Raw genomic sequence first — 22379 nt, 5'->3', positions numbered from 1 at the left:
TCAACGTGCTCCAGGATGGCTCGTGGCGCTCGAAACATACCCGAAGCTTACATAACGTGGTACGTCTGTTCTTTCTCCATATAGCAGATTATGTAGCAGATTATAGCTCACGTTTATCGTTCTTCATCTGCTGCCTTCGCCCTCTCCAGTCGGCACCTATATTCCTCAGACACCCGTACCACACACAGAGAGATGACCCCTCCTGCTCTGTTACTCTCCCTCTCCGAGCCTGGCCCCGACGTCCCGGAGGCCGAGTTCCACGACTGGTACAACAGCGACCACATCCCCGCACGCATCGCATCACCCGTCTTTCAGAGCTGGACGCGTTATACTGCCATTGACGGGCTGAAACCCTCGTACATGAACATCTACGACCTCGAATCGCTCGAGGCTACGAAGACCCCCGCGTACACCAATCTGCCGCAGAACCGGAGCGAGGCCGAGAAGGATCTCATAAAGCGGGTCTCGTGGTTGGAGCCGCGGGTGTATGAGGAGCATCATGACGATCCCTTCGTCGCACCCTCTTCACTATTCAATCCGATAAAGCCGGCGGAGTACGCGCTCATCTTGACCGCGGAGCTTCCTCCCGAGCTAGAGGGGGAATTTATGGCGTGGTACACAGAGGAACTTCTTCCGAAGGTTTCGAAGGCTCCAGGATGGGTTAGGAGTCGGCAGTTCAAATTGAAGGATTGGAAGCGGCTGGGTGTGGAGGGGTCGAAGGATAAGACGATTCCTCCGACATACTTGGCCATTCACGAGTTCGCGACGGCGGAATTCACGGAGCTGAAGGAGACGGTGCAGTCTGACAAGACGCCGCGGTACGAGAAGCTTGTGCAGGGCCGTACGTCGTTCCAGCGAAGGGTGGTGAAGTTCTTGAAGAAGTTTGAGAGGGTGTGAAGCTTGGTACCAATGTATGTACAACTGTACGCCGTCTCACATTACAAAGTGGAAGTCTTCGAGGAAATGTAGCGGTACAAGTTGACTCGTAAGCACTTTCATTTGTACAGTAATTGTATGCCGATGACCATGCGAGTCGAATACTGTTATGGGCGTCCTTCCCCATAATTGCTTGACAACTCAATAATTTGAACCTACTGAGTTGCCATAACTGGAGCTATGGGTTCCTTTTCGGGAGTGTTCGACCGATCACTACGGCTAACAACGTCGCCGCTCCAACGCTTACCTCCTACTGAGCACTGAATATCCTGGCATCCGTCCTCTGCGAATCGGGCATATACGTACGCGCGTCAAGTACACCGAATTCTGGCCAAACATTCCACGTGAACCTCACCAATTCTATCAACAGGATAATCTTACTTGGTCAAATATGTTTTCGGCCTTCAAACGATCAATCGTGAGCCTCCCGCTCTGCGTGCTCTGAAGACTTATTCAGTCTAAGCGCCTCTCTAGCCTCAAATTTCTATTTTGTGCGAACTTTTCAATGCCGGTACCTTCGTAAGCCTATACTGATTGTATTTGACTCCAAGTCACAACCCATCCTCGCCGCCTTCAACGGCGGCTTTGAACCTTCTGCGCGCAGCAGTCTCAGGGCCATATCCTCCCTCGGCGCCCTCCGCTCGCCCACTTACATTCAACCTCGAGGTAGTTGAGAACGCCCCTACCGCTGACCAGCTCCGCACCATCCTCTCGTACGTCCATTCGACCGCGACGGGCTCAGCAGAAGGCATCTCCCCCGCGAACTTGCTTTCAGCCCATCCCACCGTGCAGACACAGCCGACGAGCGCGGAAGGCGTTGCCCTCCTGGCCGCACAAAATGTGAATGCACTCAAGTGGCCCATTGTTGTCGACTGGGATGCGGGGCGCGCGGCCGTGGGCGACGTCGACGGCGTGAAGAGCATTCTGGAGGAGTTGAGGAAGAAGAGGGATGGCGAGGCTTCCGAGACGCCTGAGCCCAAGTCGAAGGGTTGGTTCTGGTGAGCACAACCGAAAAGGAGCCGTGATAAGTTCGTAAGTGTTTATAACGACGGTTCTTCCGATCGACCGTTGATATGCTTGTGTAGAGGAACAGGAAGAGTCTTTTCATCTGACGCAGACGTTGACCATAACATGTACTCCTAAAATCCGATGTACGGTATGTAACATTAGTCGGACATGATCCAGAACATAATATTTGTAGCAGTATAAACCAATTTAGGTGTGTCTAGCTTGCCAAGAACAACAGAGTATTCACGATACGGTGCTGCTGTCCATCTTCTGCGTCTGAGGCACGGCTGTCGCCAATAGGATGAAACGCACAAACGCTCGTTAATTCTAGTCCGTGGACGACCATGATCGCGTCATATATGAGTCCTGAAACAAATTTTCTGCAGATGTTACCCGTGGATCAGTACAAGCGTTTGCTAACTGCGCCAGTGGAGGTGCTTGGGAGGAATGACGCCAGTCAAACGAACGGATAGGCGCAAACAGGGAATGTGACCTCCGGCGACGAGAGCCTGATGTCTTCCACGATATTCCAAAAGAATGGTGCAACGTAACCCCGACAAGAGATGAGCACCACCGGAAACTAGCCCAGGCTGTAGGCAAGAGAATGGTTGTCGCTATGCCCTCGGATTGACTGGATCACAAGTTAGGACTTTGTCGACATAGCCTGACTCGCCGCTCAACCGACGTGGAAGCAAATGCAGGTTTGAACAACAAAATGCTAACAGGAAGGTTGGGATCACTGAGTAGACGATATGCATGCATGCATGCATATAGCGTATGCAACGCAGTGAAAACATTAATCTGAATTTCATAAGGTTTCCATCACGTCCGAGACGGAAGCCCGGCTCCGAAGGCTCGCAACTTCCTCCACGATGCACTCTTCATCCTCGTCGACCAACGTCTCGCACAGTAGATCACTTCACGATGACTACGATCTCCTTTCTTTCACCCTTCTGAGTCTCTGGATTGGTTGACTGTACTAGCTTGCATGGATCGGCTGGCTGTGAATCATTTCGTGCATGCCGATATCTTCTAGCGGACAGAAATGCATCGCTCTGCGATCGTGGACTTGGACATGAGAGGATTGAGACTTAGATGTATGTACATCCTACCCCTTATCCCAGCAGAACGACCACTGTATCTCTCCGCAGGTGGATGAGGCGCGCACTCCGGGATGGATGATAGTTTGATCGATGCTCCACGCATGCAAGGTGCAGTGTGTAACTGTATCATCTCTTCTGACTGTTACAATTGTTATTAAGTATTGTTGTACATCTACTGCTTTGCATAGTCCAGCCATTTCCGTGCACTAGTGTGTTATGGGTGTGTATATGTGATCATGGCATCTACATGCTCATAGCAAACTAGTGATCCTCTTTGTGTGCCTGCAGTAAGCTCTCAAAAACTCCTAACAATTGCTTCTACAGTCTACTATGAAGTGAGCATTCATTTTGAATGAGACAAATACTGTACAACAGATGCTCATACAACAGTACTGAATTCTGGAGTAGACTTGTGTTACAACTTGGGAACATATTCAGAAAAGAGCAGTATGTCATGTCCACAGGTACAATTATACACAATAGAGAAACAAGTAAAACACCTTGCATTTTACCAGTCAGAAAGAAATTCTGGTGCACACAATTGCACTATGGGTGTGTATATGGAATCATTACCTCCACTGGAGGCCTCTGGTGCGGTATTAACATCCTCGGTGGGCTCGGAGAAACCCACCAGAGATATGTCAATGGGTGGGAGCTCATTGCATGCGAAACCTAGATGTGAAATGTCAACAATCAAGTACAAGAAATCTAGAAGTGATTGGTGCATACCCTGCTGAACATCGGACAATATGTCCGGTAAAGACACCGGCTGTGGGCGTGCTATACGATGGAAGGACTATCAGAACAATACTAGCGATGGACGAGCATTTCCTACGTGAGGTTGGCCACACAAAGTCGTCGTCGTCGTCGTCGTCGGGGGCCGCCAGCACCATCTGGCCGCCCGCGTCGATCGGAGTCAAGTCTGTAAATCTAGTGAGTAAGCCGGATCATCATCATTGACGACACAACATTCGGCTGACTTACCTTGATTGTCCAGGTCTCCAGATGTCGACCCATCGCCGAAGCCATCGAACACCGTGATCGAAGGAGCTTCAACCATTGCCACGGCCATTTCGTTGAGCGCCAGGGCTTCCATCGATGATGTAAGCCGAGAAACCAGAGGTGAGACCTCAATGCCAAGCAGTAACGAGACGGGACGGGTATACGTCCCAAACGCTGTATCTGAACGAGATTGGGTGGATTAGTTGTTGGAAGACTACTCAGCAAGTGATGAACAATTCACCACCCCACGAAGACATGTTGAATAAGGAATCTGAAATATAGAGAGGGGCAGGAAAGCGTAGGTAGTTGAGAGCAAGATGCAGCGCAAGAATTCCCCATGTTCGAACTTTATTATACCGGATTCTTCTCCGAATCAGGCTCCGAACACGCCGTTCTCACGAGCCAACCGCCAGAAGATCAGCTTGAAATGCGAATCAAGCAAGTCACAGTGCAATGCCCCGCGCTGAGAACAGCAGTGGGCCACTACGCAGCAAGCGTGACATGGTCTCTCCGCACGAGTTTGTTCAACATGGCCGTACAGTCAGTATTCGTGGACCAGCAGCGACACGCCGAACACGTCGACCACCCATCTGGACATCGGCGTCAACCGAACACGACTTCGCGAGTCCTTGTGCCATACATGGACTAAGTATGATCGGCCGGTCGCAACCGCAGTTTAGGCATCCGCTAGAAGTCTCATGGCAAAGGCGCACGAAACGAGGAATAAAACCATACGCGGAACAGCCACACCCAGCCACGGAATATCCAAGAAGACTCACCCGGACAAAATTACATGCACCGTGGTGTATGCAGCGATAGAGTTCGAAATGGACAAGTTTCCGGTCCTTCAGAAATACGCAGATAGAAAAGGACAGGCTCAGACAGAGAGGTCGCCCGACACGGCAGCATTTACTAGACCATCAAGACCAGATATATTATTATTCATAGGAACCACAGTGGTGCAAAGAATTGTCCTACAGATGGGGTATCACTCGAGCAGAGTCCAACAACACAGTTGTCAGCATGAACTCGAGAGGATTCACTGGTTTTTCTACAAGTTCCCAGCTATTCGCCCAAGAGGACGTAGTCGTCCGCATCGGTCAGCACCGTGCCCACTGTGTCGCAGTACTCAAACGTCCTCGACTGCGTCCAAGTCCACCAGAGACATATCCGGGCAACAGGTTCTACTGCGTCGGACACCAGGTGTGAACACAATCCAAGTCATAAGTAGACGCTTCACGAAGGTTGTGTCCAGTGTATGTCGTCACAGAAGCAAGAAGCTCTAAGTCTGGCTGTCAATCTGGCAAAAGACGGTAAGTTCTGCATGCCCATGTAGCCAAGAGTAGATTCTTCACAGGTAAAAATCTACTTTAAAGAACTGGTTTAAGTTGGTTATGAACATGAAGAGATTACGAATGAGACCCACCGGGCCGCGCCGCCGATGACAACCACTCACCAACTTCTTCTTCTTCCGCTGGGTTTGCAGTCGGGATGAGGGCATTTACAGTCGCAGACGCAGGGGGAATTACAGTCGGAATTCATGACATGGGGAGGAAGTCCCAATATAGAATGTGTGATCATGTGATGAAACGTGCCGGTTTCCGTGCCGGCGTTGAGTAGCGCTTTGGGAAAATCCCGTAGGACTGTAAACCCGGCAATTATAAACACATCGAACGCTAGAGCCTCACGACGTAATCTCGCAAGCACAAGGTGCATTCCACCTTTTTTCCTGGGGAAAAACCTGGGGAAAACGACGAAGTAAGTCTCGGGGAAATATCCGGGAAAAACTGTGAGAAAACAATAGTGTAAATCCTGGGGAAAAACCGTGACCCAGAAAAAGCAACAGATTTCTCGGAGAAAAACTTTTGTTTCCAAATCGGGATTTCTGCAAGAGATTCGCAAGATAATTCCCGGGGATATGTTTTTCCCGCCACGTTCGGGTGCTGGGCCAAGAAAATCTCTAAGAAATTTCCCCGGGAATTATCTTGCGAATCTCTTGCAGAAATCCCGATTTGGAAACAGAGGTTTTTTCTCCGAGAAATCTGTTGCTTTTTCTGGGTCACGGTTTTTCCCCAGGATTTACACTATTGTTTTCTCACAGTTTTTCCCGGATATTTCCCCGAGACTTACTTTGTCATTTTCCTCAGGTTTTTCCCCAGGAAAAAAGGTGGAATGCACCTTGTGAGGTGTTCCCACCAAAATTGACCCCATTTCAGCCAGCTGCGTGCCGCTGAATTTACAGTTACAAGGCCAATTTACAGTCGCTTTCCCTTCCGTCCGTTCCGCTCGGCCTGTGCTCGGCAAGTTGTGGCTCCCCCTCGGAATAGTGTTCCTGCCCCTTCCCCGCCATCTATGGCTTTCGGACAATATGTATTCATGTCAGTAAATATACCTTGTCTAGGTAAAGATATATTTTTCACTCCCTCAGTGCCCGCCCTTTCAGCCAAACTGCCTTCCGCACTGCGGAGCTTGCCAGACATCCTTATGTAAGCTTCCGTGCGACTGTAATCTTTATGACGTGAAGCCTTTCAACTTGCTCAACTCGCTAATGGACTTCCTCAGTCAAATTCTCTCATCTCGTAATGTCTGACAACCCATCAAGCGAGTTCTTTTTACGTTTTATTGGTTTTCTTCTATACTGACCCGCTCATATACCCTTCTAGTCGATAGTTGGGATGAGCATGTTCATTCCCCGGCCTTCGACAAAGAGTGCAATGTGCAGTTCAGGCGTCTTTCATTCAGCTCCAGGTCCAGCGACTCCTTCGAGCATATCAGGCTCTGGGAGGACAACGATTCCTCCAGCACGACTTCTGTTGAGTCCTCAAACAACATCCCCAAACTCCGAGAAGCACCTGTATTACTTCGGTCTCTGCGGCAACAGACACCTTGGCCCCAAGCTCGTCTTCAGGACGTCTACGGATGTCTTCACGCCGCCTACTGGGCCAGAGCACGACCCTCGCCTTATGCAGCTTCTTGGCGTCTACAACCACGACAAACTGGGCCAGGACAACCTTTGGGCAACTATTCGTGAGGAGGTTCGTGACCTTCTCGAAGCGTAGCATTCTGCAGACTGACATTTGTTCCAAGGTTGTTCAACTCCTCGACAATCGAGAGATCCAGCAGACCTCCGTCGACCTTGTCCGCTTCAGGTGGGATGAGCAGAACTCGGATGGCGGCAGAGAGACAGTTACCAGTTGCGTCACGATCTGGGTCGGAGTGCTGCCAGATAGTACCACCGGCGACACCGCGTTCAAGTCCTCTAAGGACATCCTCCAACTCCTCAAGCAACACAGCATTCACGACATCGACGTGGCGTATCGTGAATCGGTGGCCCAGCCTTTCACTGGTCCCGAACTGTTGGCATCCGTCAATGATCTCCATCCCCTCAAGGATGTAATAGATTGAGTCACCACTGCACTTAGCCTGCCCATCGCCGGCTTGGAGACGCTGCACATGCAAGGGACGTTAGGCTTCTATTTCCGAGTCGGCGATGATCTCTACGGCGTTATGGCATGCCACATGCTGTTCCCCGCGGATCAAGGCAATAGTTCTTACACCTACATCGGTACGTTCATTTCCTCGAGAAGATGAGCGCAATTCTGCTTACAGCTACCTAGCCGGGCCCAAGAAGCAGGTCATCCTCATGGGCAACAGAGCTTTCGACCACTTTCTAGCATCCATTCAGGCCAAAATTGGCAACCAGAACACCACCGTCACCTTCTTGGAGAAGCATGCTGCGGCGTACAAGAAGAAGGCTGATGCCAGTAACGAGCAAGGGGCAACAGAGCTGGTGGCCACCAAAGATGACATGAAGAACAGAAAAAAGGCGATCGAGGCCCTCAAGGCATTCTTCATCACGATGAAGAAGAACTGGTCTGAGGTGAACGACCGCATCATTGGACAGGTTGTCTGGGCACCTCCGATCACTGGTCTTAATGCCCCTCACGGCTACACCAAGGATGTTTGCATCATCAAGCTCGACAAGAAGAAATTCTGGCCAAACTTCATGGGGAACGTCATTGATTTAGGTGCGTGCTGACCCCGTCTAACTAAAGGTGCCTAATCTAACTGTTCGTATTCCAGGCACTGAAATCGACCCCAGCACGTTTATGAGCTTAATGTAACCTCGGCACGACGCACAATCCGAGTTCGACTACCCCGAGGATCATCTTTTCAAGCTCAGAGGCATTCTCACTGCTGCTCAGATACGTCAACCCAACAATCAGGACTTGAAGGGTGACCCCGTGCGATTCGTGATCAAATGCGGTCACACCACATTCACCACGATTGGTCATCTTGCTGGGTTCGAGTCTCATCAGCGCCGCTACAGCCTCGTCGGCACCTTCAATTCCATCGAAGCTGCAATTTACCCCTACGATAACGACTCCAGTCCATTCTCCAGAGGTGGGGACTCTGGGGTCCTTATTGCCAGTCCCAAAGGCGAGTTCGCTGCCCTCCTCAGCGGTGGCACTGGTCTGACCGACTCGTCTGACATCACCTACGGCACCCCGATGTACTGGCTCTGAGAAGATGTCATTAAGCCCCAGTTCCCAGATGCCAACCTCTACTTCAACCTCCCCCAGAACTAGGTTCATCTCTTCCTTCTGCCTCATGCCCTCATATTTATGACTGACAACGTTAATGTCAAGGCCTTCGCGAGGCGTTCTCGCATTGTTTTTTTCCCTACAACTGCTTCCAGCTCTCCCCCTCCAATTCAAAAGCATCGACAATAAGCAGAGCGAATCTAGTCATGCCTTGCTGCGAAGCTACGATGCGCTTGAGGGCTTTCAACTAATCATGCAGCTGAATGCACCGGTAGGCTATGCTTTTGGTGTATCCCAAGGCTGTGTGTTTGCTACGGTACAAAAGGACATTGTCGACGAGATGTTATACCGCCATGAGTACGGTCGCTTTTTGCAATTGTTCCAGGATCTGATCGCACAGGTCTATTTGACTGAAGAGCAACGCAACGCCTATCTTGCGACACGATTGGTTTCACCTCAGGACTCGAGCCCTTCGACAGCCATCTTGGTTCACGACTCGCAGACTCCACCTCTAGAAGGTACTCTACCGTCGATCGGAGTTCGAAGAGCAAACAGCTTGCCCGAAACGCCAAACCAAACCCCACCATCAAGCCCGAGGGTGCCCGCGACCCCAATGGCATCTCATTTTAGGATCTCTGGCTGGGGTATGTGATCAAGGACATGCAAATCTTAGTTTCAGCTTGCACGCTGATCTTCATTTCGATATTATCATCTACTAAACTCATCGTGCTGACCGCCGTCAATTAGAGCCTAGTGGAGACCCTGATCCGACACCGCCCTCCTCCGGTCGATACGCGGCGTGTTACCATCGCATCCTTTCTAATCACACCGAATCTCCTACAGTTCAAGGACCAGAGGACAATGAGCCCTCACCGGAGATCTCACCACTCGCGACAACCCTCTCGTCATAAGCGTCGGAAAATGGTGCACTCACCGAAGGATGTAGCTGTTACAGCTGCCACAGTGGTGTTTGTTTCCAGCATATATTGCATCAATGGTTTTGTCTGGACTCTTTATCGGCAAGTGATGAAGTGGTGGAGGAACAGACCTTGCTGGTTCATGGTGGTGGGATGGATGCACTGGGTGCTTTGATCTTTGGTTTAGGTCGTCTTAGACAGTGGAGTCCAATGCATTCCGGATGCGAGATCGAGCCTGCCTTTCAAATTGTCTCTGTCGTGATAATAATATCAGTGTTGTGCTGGTCCTGAACTGGACACTCTAGACTAAACGTCGACTTGTAGACTAGTCTACTGCAGTTGATAGTCGACGATTTCAGGTAAACTTGGTAGACTTTCCCAGAACCATTGGCTTGAAACCCTATTGGCTGAACACGCTGAACACGTGAACCTTTGAATCGCGTCCGGCACACGTCTCGTACATCTACTACTAGGTCTATACTTTCTTGGTCACTGATGGCAGATACTTAACCTGTTTCCCCCACTTCGGCAACCCATGCTTTAATGGCATGTCTGCCTCATGTCCTGTACTAGATAACTTTTCAAGTTGAATGCCAAACCTTTCACGGATCTTTCGTGTTTGTCTGCATTCTCATGCTAACTGCAGAATGACAGCCTCAGCCAAACGCAGCACGAGCATGGTATCGTGAGTATTATTGGGATCACCCCGAGCTTAAGGACCACGTCCCGGAAGCATACGAACATGGCAACAGATCCGATAAGACAAAGCTCTGGTGCAAATTGTGTTTCGAGCGAAGGGTCGGGAGTGTTATGGCAGATGAGCAACACCAAGTCATGCAAGGAAGGTTAGCAGTGGTACGAGATCGTGTAGAGGTAGAAGATGCACGTAAGTTGTCCTTGTTGAAATGCATGTAAAATCTGATCATTCTTGTTAGTTTGGGCACAACTGAAAATGGTGGCAGCAGATGACCGTTGGATGGCCAGTCGCAAGAATGGACTGTTGGTTCATTTGCGCAATTGCCCTCAGCAGCCAGAGGAAGTACGCAGAAGAGCGAGCGAGAGACATGAGGCTGAAGACCTGTCTTCTCGCCGTTCGTGCGTAGCTAGCCGCCACTTTCCGCCAGAGAATCCTCCCCTATTTCCGACCCTCTCGCAACTTCCTTCTGCCCCACAACTGCATGAAGCGGCATTTCATCCGATGCCCATCCTACCGCAAACACTCTCTGCAGGACCATCAAGTCTGTTCGCACCGAATCCGAGTCCAGGTTACGGCCATCACCTGAAACAGCAGGGTTCATACTTTTCTGCCAGTGCTACGCAGTCGCCATCGACGTCGTTACCCCCACCCAGTGCGATTCCTAGTCTGGCCTCCTTTCATGCCAATTCAGCATCATGTTCACCTAGTCTATTTCATTTTGACGGCTCATCGGGACCATCTAAGCGCCTACGTACCAGTCGCTCTGGTCATTCCATCTCACATCAAGCAAGTATAACACTACCTCAGACGTGGACAAATGACCGTCAATGCCTATTTGAATCTTTCCTCGTGCAGTTGACAGTGTCAAATAATTGGTCATTTGGGTGGCTGGAAGATCCTGTGTGGCTCGGATTTTGTGACGAATTCCTCCCAGATGCCCATGTTCCTTCTTGAAAGGTTTTGTCTCACATCTGATACCAGCCGAAGTCAAAAAGTTCCAAATGATCGCCCAACAGAATTGTCGCAGAAGGCTCAGCACTGTTCAGTGCGACGGTTGGACTGGACTCAATGCACATCATCTTGTTGCTTTCATGGTCACTGTTCAAGGAACGGTATGCCCAGTTCACCAGAAACCTTCAACCTCTGACTGACGAGTTTTGCGGCCTTGCCTCCAGGCATATACAGTTCGTGTCTTCGACACTACAAATGAAGTCAAGTCAGCAAACAACCTTGTCAGAATGCTGAAGACAGTGATCAAGGTCGTTGAGGATGAGTGGGGTGTCATCGTCATTGCTGTTATGTCAGACTGCAGTGGCGAATCACGGTCTGCTCGAAGCATCCTCGTCAGGGAGAGGCCAGACCTTGTTGCTCCAGACTGCTACTCCCATCAGGTATGTCACATACTGTATTGTGATCTTGTATTTGATGAACGTGTTCTTGACAGATCAACCTTGTTGTCGGCAACTATCTTAACAGTCATGTTTGGTTCTTCATATACGCCGAGAAAGCAGACAAGGTGATCACGTGGCTTCATAGTCGTACATTTCTGTTGGGCATCTTGTGAGATATTCAGCAGTGCAACCACTATCCACAGTTGACTGTAATCCGTGCTGTGCTTACTCATTGGACCACCCACTATCTTGCGTACTGACGACTTCTTGATATCAGACTTTCTCTTCAGCTTCTCATTGCAGATTCAAATCTGTATGCATCTGGGACATCAAGTAGCCATGTGAAGACCCGTGAGATGGTGCCTATTGTCCAGGATGCCCTTTTCTGGCATTCACTTGCAAGGTTGGCTTCCATCAAACCTTACTTCAAACCCTTTGAGTCTCACAGCACTTCAACAGGATCAAGAATCATCTTGAACCGCTCGCAATCGCCGCAAATGTGACTCAGGGTGCACGCTGTCGACTCGATCAAGTTCTGTTGACATTCGGGTTTTTATTCCTCCATTTCTCTCTTCTTGACGATGGAGATGACAGCGATGCATGTCAGAAAGTGATTGACAGCTTGGAAATGCGATGGGGAAAGGCGGACCAAGAGGTCTTCATCGCAGCAGTGATTCTGAATCCATATCACAAGATCAATCCTTTCCATCCCCTCCCAATCTTCACGCACGCCAATATCTATGCACTTCTCTGCCGGCTTTGGGGCCACTTCTACGGGACAAGCTTCACAGTGCCATTATCTCTGCACACTGAACTCAGGAAATACTTCGCGGGCACTGGTTTCTATGCAAGCCTTCAAACCTACATGAAGAGTTTGGACGACCTTGCCATAGCAAAGGTGAGACCCTTTGACTTATGTGCTGTTCATTTGAGTTACCGTGAGTGTAGGGCAATGTTCCTGACCCACTGGAGGTGTGGAATGGATTCACATTCTCTGGCATGGAGCCGCCGCCATTAATTCGCCTCGCAATTCGCATTCTCTCCATCTGTGCTAATTCGGCATCCTGTGAACGACTATTCAGTACCCTTGGATTGATACTCACAAAACTCCGCACCCGCATGGGTACGAGCCTCCTTATAGATTTTGTGGAGCTCAAGATGCATCTTCGAGATGCACAGAAACACAAGCAGATAAAGGAACGCCTCAGGCGCCACTTCGGGAAGTTGAAGGAGAAGTCTCAATCATCTCGAGACACAGCGCCAGTGCCTACTCAAACTGTTCCAGCTCCAACTACAACTGCTGCGGGTCCATCCACACAGGGTCAAGATGATAATCATTCTGGTGCAAACTCAATGCGCAACATATCCACAACACTGTCGAGGATGGTAGACACCGATTTGGACAACCCAGACTCAAGGTCCTTCTCATCTAAAATCACTGTCACACTCCATTCCCTCTTTAACATGACATCCACATACTGGCTGGACAGTCATGCACGAAGCTCAGTCCAAAGCCTCGCTGATGAGTTGGAGGTGTATGAATTGCTGGATTTAGATGGAGAGGGAGAACTCGCGGAGGGGCCTGAAATTGACTCAGATGATGTTGCAGCTGCACTTCTTGATGAGTGAGTTTCCAGTAGCCCAGTGGTAGATAGGCCTTATATTATCTCCTATTGTACTACAGCAATTTCTCATTTTCTCTGCCACTACTCTCGATGAGCCAGTCTCTGTATGTCGTGCAGTCCGCTGCCACAGGATGATTATGTAAACAGTTCACCGGTTTACCATAGACTGCGTAGACTAGTCTACAAGTTTTGAACCAAGTCAACTGTTGTCGACTAGTCCAGGACTGGCACAACACTGCGTGATATAGCAGTGGCATGCGAGTGCTTGCTCTCGGGCAGTAGAGAGAGGGGGCCGACATTGCAGCGAGCCCGAAGCCCGGTCTAATGCTCTGCCGGCTCCGGTCCGGGAAGCCCGTGAGTCTTTTTAAGCGTAGGCTACATGGTGCCAGGATGTCGATCCTTCTGTGAGCCTTAAGTTAGTCTCATACCAAGCACCATCTGCGTTCTGCATGGATGGTCTTGTATCAAGGTCCGGTTGTTACTAGGGGTCTGCAGGGTGGGCAATTCGTTACAAATCTGTTATCGTGAGTTACAACCAGGTTTCTTATCAATCAGTATCGCATTGTAACTCCGGCTTCAAACCGGTAACAACTAGCCATGCCACCCTGCAGACCTCTTCAATAACCGGTACCTTGTTACAAACCCCTCTGACATTATCAGAGGGGTTTGTGTTGAACCTAAGCCTTAAGTCCGCTCTGAGTCATGCCCGAGGTCCAAGGTCGCACCCACCAGGCAGCGTGCCATTGAGAGGGCGACAGGGTGAGAAGGCAAAAAGGCAACCGGGCAGCCCCCGGAGAACAGGGTAGTGCAGAGCAGGGGTATACCCCTGGGTACTTTGAGGCATACCCCTACCCTTACCCTCCAAGGGTACATACCCTTGACCAGGGGTAAGGGTATGGGTAAGGGTATCAAACCTTGAGGGTATACCCCTCAATCTTTGCGCTTATTTGAGAAAATGACATTATATATATTAAGTCTGAGGTTTTTACCCCTCTTCTTTTATCTTTAAAGCTTCTGTAAACATGATTCAAGTTGTACTCAGACTGTACATACTCTATATTCACCCTGTAGTTACTATCTACATCATATATACTATAGGTAGTGATACCCTCCAAGGGTACAAGGGTTTGAAAATCCATATCCCTACCCTTACCCTCCGATACCCTTACCCTTGACCCTTGAGGGTTATCCATACCCTTGCTCTGCACTAGAACAGGGTGGCCTCCAGATACCAAGGCTTCTCATGCATGGTCAACTAAGCATCCTGTGTGCAGTGTGCACTCTTACAGTGAACACTGAGCACCATGCAGTGGCTTTGGGAGGACCACCAACTGCTCTGGCAGTGCCACGATATTCCCGACATCGCAGGTTTTCTGGCAGCATCTATGGAGCATGGTGGGTTGATTGGACATCCTCATGCTTCAGAAACTAGGAGCTCCAGTGAGCTTTCCCAGCCACACTGCCGATGCCAAAGTTTATGGCTGATTGCGTCACACTGATCTATGTTGGGTTGAGTGTGGCTGCAAGATCTGATATCATTTGAGAAATGTCTGTCAATCGGGACTATAGCACTCTTGCACAGCCATTACCAAAAACAAGCTGACCAGCTGGCTGGCTGGGAGTTTTTCTCTATAATATTGGCCCTCGAAGTGATGGACCGTGGACTCCTCACCACTACTGAAGATGAGCCGGCCGGCTGCCTGGTTTTAGATCAAATTAGGTGAGTGTGAAAGACCAAAGAGTGATACCCAATTGAATAGCAATGTGCATTAACTCTAGGACGCAATCACGAATAAACCATCTTTAACCAGTAAATTTAGAACTCTTTTGCAGCTTTTCCATATGAGCCCAGCAAAGCACCGTGCTAGTGCTCCACTGCTTATCCTTCACCCTCACTTGACTAGTTTTCATCATCATGTACCTTTCTATACCACTTCCACAGTAGTATTTGGGCCCTCATCATCATCCCGATTATTTTCTTGCTGCAGATGCGGATTGCACAATGTGTTTCTTGTTTCTGCGATGCCTAGATTGGAATTTGTAGATGATGTCTTCGAGTTCCCCCCAGGTGAGGCAGACAAGGATGATAAGAACAATGAGCGCCACTAGAGAGAGAAACCTGATTTGCATGCTAGCAAAGGCCTGGCACTTTTAAGCAAGGTCTGCATGTCCGTTGAAATCAAAAAGGCATCTCCATTCCTAGGTGTTAACAGCCTCGATAATGTCGAATATGAATACGATGACAATGATGGCGAAAACGATGATGGGACCAAATTCACACCCCTTGGTGAACCTTCTAAAAGGGACATAGGCCAGCTCAGCTAGGATGATTCTAAAGAATATAGCCAAAATGCAGAGGAAAATAAAGATCCCGTAGGCCCAGTTCTTGTCGTTGTGCATGTTATGAGTCTCGAAGAAAGATTGTAGTTCGTGTAACATAATGGTGAAGTAGATAGATTTGGTAAGGCCACCTGCACTGAACGCGGTAGCAGTGACCTATAGTAGGACTTGAGGGATCATTTTTGAGATTGGCGTTTGGAAAAGTTCATGATTGGGTTTTGATAAATGTGAGCTTTGAAGCAATAGAGCTAAGGTGTAAGATGCTTCGACTGTGATATGTGAATGTAGAGGAAGAAATTGAAGTTCATGAAAGGAAGTTGTGCTTTATACATTGCTAGAGCCATGACCGTGAATCACATGCCTTGATATTGGCATGCTTTGCCAATCCAGTGGGCATGACTATGAGGCCCTGTATTCTAGCTACAAGGTGCAGTGCGTGCAGCAATCTACTACATGAGTGGCTGTGTTTCATTGCATATGGGGTCCTATCATTCAAGAGGTGCTAAGAATAGCAGTAAACGATCAGCAGGGCAGCTTTTGTCAAGAAAATGATGGCCTAGGCTGATGCTGATGTTAGAATGATCCTTTTGATTAGACTGTTAGCTACATGGATTTCTACTGGCATGCGTGGTCATCCTATGCATAACAATTCTTGGTGTACTATCAGACAAGGTATGCGACTGATAACAGGGGTGCCGATGAGGCCAGATGGCTGCCTTGAGACCCCTGTCTAATTTATAATAATAGTTTACATGGCTGAACTGAAGAAGTCACCTTTCTTATGCCAATTCTGTATTACATAGTGCTGTGTTCTGATCTAGGATCTCTAATTGGCCTACTTCCTTCCTGATGGAGGTGGTGGCTGATAAACTGTAGTGTTGGCTGCACCATCTATCATGGCTGTGCTCAAGTGCTGAGCAGACTCTACATTTATATTTTCTAATAGAATATACTATAGTTAGAAATATGCTGCGGCACTAGTAGCATAATTCTGCCTATCCTGCGACATGCTTTCTCTCACTTCACAGAAACACCTGACAGTCATAATCTAAGAACTAAAGAAGCATACTCTAAGCGCTAATGTCACTGTGATTAACTCTTTCATAGCTGAAGTTTCTTAAGCTACATACCACACAACAAATGATATTGTTGGCAGAATGGTCAGTGTCATCATTACAACTTGATGGGTGCAGCCTAGTAATCAGACATTATTATAGCTGATTAAATCTTAGGAGGGAGCAATGGGGGCCTTACAAGCTGATTGAATGTTATTTAGACCCTGATGCCTTCTAAACACACTACCAGTCACTGCTGCGGTGGTTGATGGGTACTCGCTGCCAAATATGGCCACCCAGCAGAGAACCTCGGTCTGAGGGATTTTTTAGGGTGTAAGTGACTCATTGAGTCCTCAGTGCTCAACATGCCCGCTCGACTAACTGCAGAAACTAAGTCTGTAGAACAGATTTGATGCTAAAGAAGTTGCCAGGTTTGTATTGGTTGCCAAAAACTTGACTAGGCATCTCACCAGTCAACAGTTTGACACTCCCAGAGCAATGCTATAAGATGTGCATAATGTAGCTAGCTGATGAATGCTATTGTGTTCACATAGTTGCATAGCTTGTTTCAAGATGGACTAATAATCTATTACACCAAAGTGGACATGTAAAATTTTAGGATAGGTAGGTCTAAATCTGAGAAGCCCGAGTCACTGTAAAGATACGTGAAGCGCAATAGAGATATTATTCGCCCATATGGTAGATTTAGAAGCTTTCACTCTAGATTTCTGAGGGTGTAAGGTACCTTGTCTGTGAAGGCATAGTACGAACACTTAGATTGATGATGTAAATGGACATGGTAAAGACTGTATCATCTGCTCGTGGATCATAGAAAGACCAATATATCTCTTCAAGTGCCTTAGATCTTAAAGACAACGAGCATGCAGCAGGATCGGGTGTCTGCAAGTTTCAACCTTCAACTAGCCCTATCCACAGTACCACTATACCTGTGCATCTTCAGTACCATTGTTGGTTTGGTTCTCGGTAAACAGTCTGTAGATACACTCATGCAATGTTTTGATTTGCACTGTGCACCTGATTTATTCTTGCTAGCTGCTCGCATATTCTGCCATGTTTCATACATTTCCCCCACTTGCATCTTTTCCAATTTACCCTAGGACATTTTCAGTTTCTTCCTTTTTTTTCAGCTCAGAAATCTTCTCTAGCAGACTCTTGGAATTATTTGCCAGGCTCACTTCAGAGGCAATGGCCTCTGAGGTTTTTGAAAGCTGGCTCCATCAAGGCATCAAGATTGTCTGCGCAGCAGGTTAAAATGAGTTGCTGGATAGACATCTCATTGTTGGACACAAGTGGCAGTGGACAGAACAATATTGTCTGTTCAAACTTGGAAAAGTATTCCTGCTGCACTTTATTTTTTAAGTTGACTTCGGCCATGCTTGGTGTAATAGTGGCCTCCCGACACTTTGGTGAGAAGATTGTGGTAGGACTCAAGTTCTGGATGGCCCATTTGACCTCCTTGAATGCAACATGGAGAGAGGGCTGACATTATTAGCATTCAAAGAATTTGAATATCAATTATCCCATGTTGCATGCCACTCATTTAAGATTTAAAGGCATTTTGTACAAGGTGATTGTCATGAGGTAGTAAGTCCTGATTTTAGGAGTCTGCAGATTGTGAGCTGAATACAAGGTCGACTACTGGTGAAAATTCGCTTGAGATTTATACCGTTGATGAATCAGACTATTGGGTGCATCTTAGATGGATTCAACTAAGCCACCACCCAACTTCCATTAACAGAATGCTGGTGCACAATGTGTTGTGTGGCAGTGAAACACGAGCATCAAGTCGAGTCGTCATGAGACAAGGTCTTAGTCTAAGACACAAGTTCGTTCAAGAGACACTTCGGGCAATGTTCTCGCACTGAAGGTCGATCAGAGTTCGTTCTTATGACTCACAGTAGCTGTCTGCTACTAACAGTCGATCTCAGTCAAAGGCAAGTGAAAAGCTGGTTTAATGGTAACCAGGTCGAGATGGGGATCCAGCTCGATGAGGTCGACTACTTATACAAAAGGTATCTGCAGTACTACGCAGTAATACAAGTAATAGATATGGGAAAGCTGAGTAAGATTGTGAGAGATAATCAGTACTAATGGGGATAATGAGTCGTCGTGTATCAGAATGAGGTAGCAGTGAGGCGAACATGCATGTCTCGCATCTGCGATAGGAAGAAGGTCCGGAGTTGGATCTGGGGTAACCCTAAACTAGGGGTTCTGGACATCTGGATAGAGAATCAGAGATTGCGTTCCGATGAGTCATGTGGTAGATCACGCAATCTGGTAAAGTAAAGGGAACAAAGAAAAGAAAAAGAAAAGATGTGCCATAACTGAGGAGCATTGTAACATCCAGAGTAATATCACATTCTCCAAGCGAAACCAGATCAGACAATAAAATCTGCGAGAGTGCCATTACACCACCGGAACCAAGTCCTTGTATAGCTGGACGAGATAATCAGAGTAAGAATGATAGTGTGCAAAGAATGCTTACTCCGAGCAGCAATTAGGAAGTTCATAGACGTGAAAGCACCGGTGAGCATGCTCCTCAATGAGAAGAAAAAGAGAGAAAAAAGCATGGCGAGATATCGGCCAAAAGCCTGTAGTGTAAGCAAATTGGTGAACAATTGTGCTTCGATGGAACATATTCGTGTACTTGTGCGAAACCCCTCCTCATAGGCAGAAATGTGGTTGAGGATAAAGCATATGCTGACCCAACCCATGTAAATTGGCCACCATGTAGATCATTGGCGATCATAGGGAGAGCAGTAGAGACAGTACTCTGCAATTTTCAGTGAGGATTTCAGAGCATTGGTCAATTTTTGACATGCCAGCTCCAGGGTGGATGTGGTCATGGACACCGAGATAACCATAAAAATCTCTGACCAATTAACATTAGAAGCAGATTTCCTATGTCATACATGAAAAATCTCCTCCCTCCTTTCACATACTCAAACTTGCACTGATGATCATTGCCAATGCTGTATATGCTCCTCGGAGTCTCATGTCACAGAGGATCTGCTGCAATCATAAAAGCTGACTGCAACTACTCCTCACTCATGCAGTGATGTGCCCCCAGACCTCCTGACCTCTGAAAACGCATTTTTCATCAATTTCTCAGACCTCACCACTCTATGCCTTAGCCTCCAAGATGTGCCCAACCCTTTCATGACAATCTGCGAATGTTTCTGACTTCGCTTGACTTTTCATGACTTCTCTCTGACATTTGACATTCCTTTGTCACTCATACACCACTCTTGCATCTCCCCACTGTTGGATACTACTTACCCATTGTCCTTTGGTCTAGTCTGATGCATCCTGGCCGATTTTCTTCTAAGTCCGTACTTCTCTGACATTGCACTGCCTCTCTGGATGTCGCGCCGACTCGCTGGTTTGTTGTGCTGACTTATCGGTGTCACTCAGTGGTTGCACCCTCTTGTTTTGCAGATTCTATGCCCTTTTTCATCCAACCTTCCCCCTTAAGAGCCCTACCTTTGTGCTGGACCAGAAATGCTGTTTGAGTGTTCTATGTGGTTCAGGACAAGTAGCATATGTTTTCTTTCTCTTTCCCTCTACTTTACCATTCATCTCCATCACTAACATATGATGTTCACCTCTCCACTCCCTTTTCCTATTTTTCCATTGGTCCTAGACCATTGCGACTCTTTTCGATGTCAGGATCCATCGTCCAACATTTTGCGACTTCTGCATTTTCTCTCCCTTTTCCCCCTCTTTATAAATATCTGCTGTATCTACATTGATTATCATTAAAGACCAGTAGAGAGGAGTTCCCCTTTCACTTCAGATCACCGAGAAACTCTGTTTACTGTGATAGCGACTTCAAACTGCGATATACCCCACTGTGACACTGCGACATAGCAAGACTGCGATACTTCGAGACTGTACTACATGTAGAGACTGTGACACTGTGATAGCGAAATAGCAATATAGCAATACTTTGAGCTGCAATATACCATCTGCATTAGTCTTACTTCGACTTTGCATTAGACTGACTGCGACTTCGTCGAGATCATCAGAAAAACCCAACTTTTACTTATGGGACTTATTCTGACTTTTTGTCCTTTTTTGCCTTATTTAAGGCCCATAAGTTCTCAAAAGTCAACTTTTAAGTCTCTAAGAAAATATAACTTATGGACTTTTTGTCCTTTTTTTACCTTATTTAAGGCCCATAAGTGCATTTAAGTCACATAAGGACACCTTTAAGTAAAAGTTGGGTTTTTCTGATGATGGTGAATACTACGTTTTCTCATAGCATTTCCATCACAGATATTTCTCCTTTCCATTGCGATTTAGTTCATCTTCGCCTACGAGTTTGGTGATCCCATCGTGACTTTAGCTTCTCATCTCTGACTTTTGCGACTTCATTGTAGATTGTCACTCAACTTCGCATATTCATCGTGAGCCCTCGTTCTTTTACAGGTTGCATCCCCCTAGACTTTGGTTGAGGTTCTGAGACCCACTTGCATCATTTACAGTGTTGCATTGCCCTTCTCTCTCACACACAGATCTCTTCTTGTTTTAGTTGAGTTTAGGTGTTTGTGTTAGGTGTGCACTGTCACGGGGGCCAGTCGTGCCACCGTACATCCGGTTCGTCATCTAGTGACTAGGCCTTCGCCAGGGCTCAAGTCAATCGTGAGGGGTCCGACCTCCAGTCATAGCGATGACCAGAGGTCAGCCCAGTGGAGCTGTCTTATGAACGCTTGGCCACTGTCTGCGGACCAAGGTCGATCTGTCGCACAGATGTAGATGGTAAAACTGGTTGATGTGTAACCAGGACAAGATGGGGACTCCAGCTTATCCTGTCGGTCTTATATAAAAGTACAGGCATCTGTCTACCTGTAATACTAGAACTACGATTGGTCCATCAGTATCAATACAAGGGCACAGGGTTCGTATACCTGTCCCACGGTCGTGAGAATGCTGAGTCAGTCATGACTCTGCATGAGAGACAATCTGTCTATATGGAGATAAGGTCGTGCTGCAAAGACAAGGCAGCAGCAAGGTCATCGTGCGTCTAGCGCATGTATCAGGGTCTAGGGCCATGCCTATGAGGTTCGGTATCTGTATCGTAAGGGTAAGGCAAAGGCGAGGCAAACATGCCTTTGTCGCATGTGTGATAGGAAGAGGATCCAAGCCTTGCGCACAAGGCGCACATCGTCAAATGATCAGGTAGATCCGTGCCGGATAGATAAGGGCGATGACCATGATGACATCATGGTCATGTGGTCAGTAATGTCATTGTCACATGGTCAGTCTAGGCTCTGTGATGTCATTGTCACGTGATTGGTAAAGGTAGAGGCGGAAGTCGTCCGCACGTTCCTCAGAGAGAAGCTTTGTAACATGCACTCATCAGCAGCACAGCTTTTCTGACTCACTGAAACTGGATCAGCAACTTCCCAGAAACAGGGAATACCTCTGGTTTGTCATCTTCAACTTTTCTCTCTATTCACCATTCTCTATGTTGGAAAGTAGCGCCCATAAATTCTGGAGGCTCCAGAATTTTGGGAGCGCCCAAGGGCAGACAAGCTGAGGGCATAATTACAAAGAAAGATGAAGAAGGAAATTTGCTTATATAAATTGGAGCATATAGAACTGTATAAAAACAGAAATCTATTTTAGGATGCATAATCACGTGCCCTGACGCATCTTAACCCGCCATCACTACCTTCCTAATTGGGTACTAAGGCGCAATTTCTAACATTCTAGCATACCGCTATCACTTCAGGAC

General features: G+C 47.7%; 5 protein-coding genes across 5 annotated transcripts; 4 read left to right on the top strand and 1 right to left on the bottom strand.

Annotated features, from left to right (window-relative positions):
- Nucleotides 1-15: 15 nt before the first annotated feature.
- On the top strand, nt 16-897 carry SCP_0901090 (hypothetical protein; the record flags this gene model as incomplete). The annotated part of the gene is made up of 2 exons (XM_027761342.1): nt 16-59; nt 150-897. The coding sequence occupies 2 exons, from the start codon at nt 16-18 to the stop codon at nt 895-897; spliced, it is 792 nt and encodes a 263-aa protein (XP_027617143.1).
- A 430-nt stretch (nt 898-1327) lies between these two features.
- SCP_0901080 (hypothetical protein) lies at nt 1328-1938 on the top strand (the record flags this gene model as incomplete). Its single annotated transcript, XM_027761341.1, has 3 exons — nt 1328-1354; nt 1411-1427; nt 1488-1938. The coding sequence occupies 3 exons, from the start codon at nt 1328-1330 to the stop codon at nt 1936-1938; spliced, it is 495 nt and encodes a 164-aa protein (XP_027617142.1).
- A 1678-nt stretch (nt 1939-3616) lies between these two features.
- On the bottom strand, nt 3617-4306 carry SCP_0901070 (hypothetical protein; the record flags this gene model as incomplete). Its single annotated transcript, XM_027761340.1, has 6 exons — nt 3617-3625; nt 3679-3719; nt 3777-3827; nt 3883-3969; nt 4032-4229; nt 4291-4306. 6 exons carry the CDS (start codon nt 4304-4306, stop codon nt 3617-3619), a joined length of 402 nt encoding a protein of 133 aa, XP_027617141.1.
- A 2457-nt stretch (nt 4307-6763) lies between these two features.
- On the top strand, nt 6764-8575 carry SCP_0901060 (hypothetical protein; the record flags this gene model as incomplete). The annotated part of the gene is made up of 6 exons (XM_027761339.1): nt 6764-7084; nt 7137-7405; nt 7472-7614; nt 7667-8077; nt 8133-8169; nt 8233-8575. 6 exons carry the CDS (start codon nt 6764-6766, stop codon nt 8573-8575), a joined length of 1524 nt encoding a protein of 507 aa, XP_027617140.1.
- Nucleotides 8576-11298: 2723 nt separating this feature from the next.
- On the top strand, nt 11299-13227 carry SCP_0901050 (hypothetical protein; the record flags this gene model as incomplete). The annotated part of the gene is made up of 6 exons (XM_027761338.1): nt 11299-11319; nt 11383-11598; nt 11652-11723; nt 11889-12001; nt 12058-12496; nt 12547-13227. 6 exons carry the CDS (start codon nt 11299-11301, stop codon nt 13225-13227), a joined length of 1542 nt encoding a protein of 513 aa, XP_027617139.1.
- Between the last annotated feature and the right edge of the window lie 9152 nt (nt 13228-22379).

This window comes from Sparassis crispa, assembly GCF_003851025.1.
Source record: "Sparassis crispa DNA, contig_000008F, whole genome shotgun sequence".
NCBI lineage: Eukaryota > Fungi > Basidiomycota > Agaricomycetes > Polyporales > Sparassidaceae > Sparassis > Sparassis crispa.
This window is presented reverse-complemented; position numbering and strand designations above follow the sequence as displayed.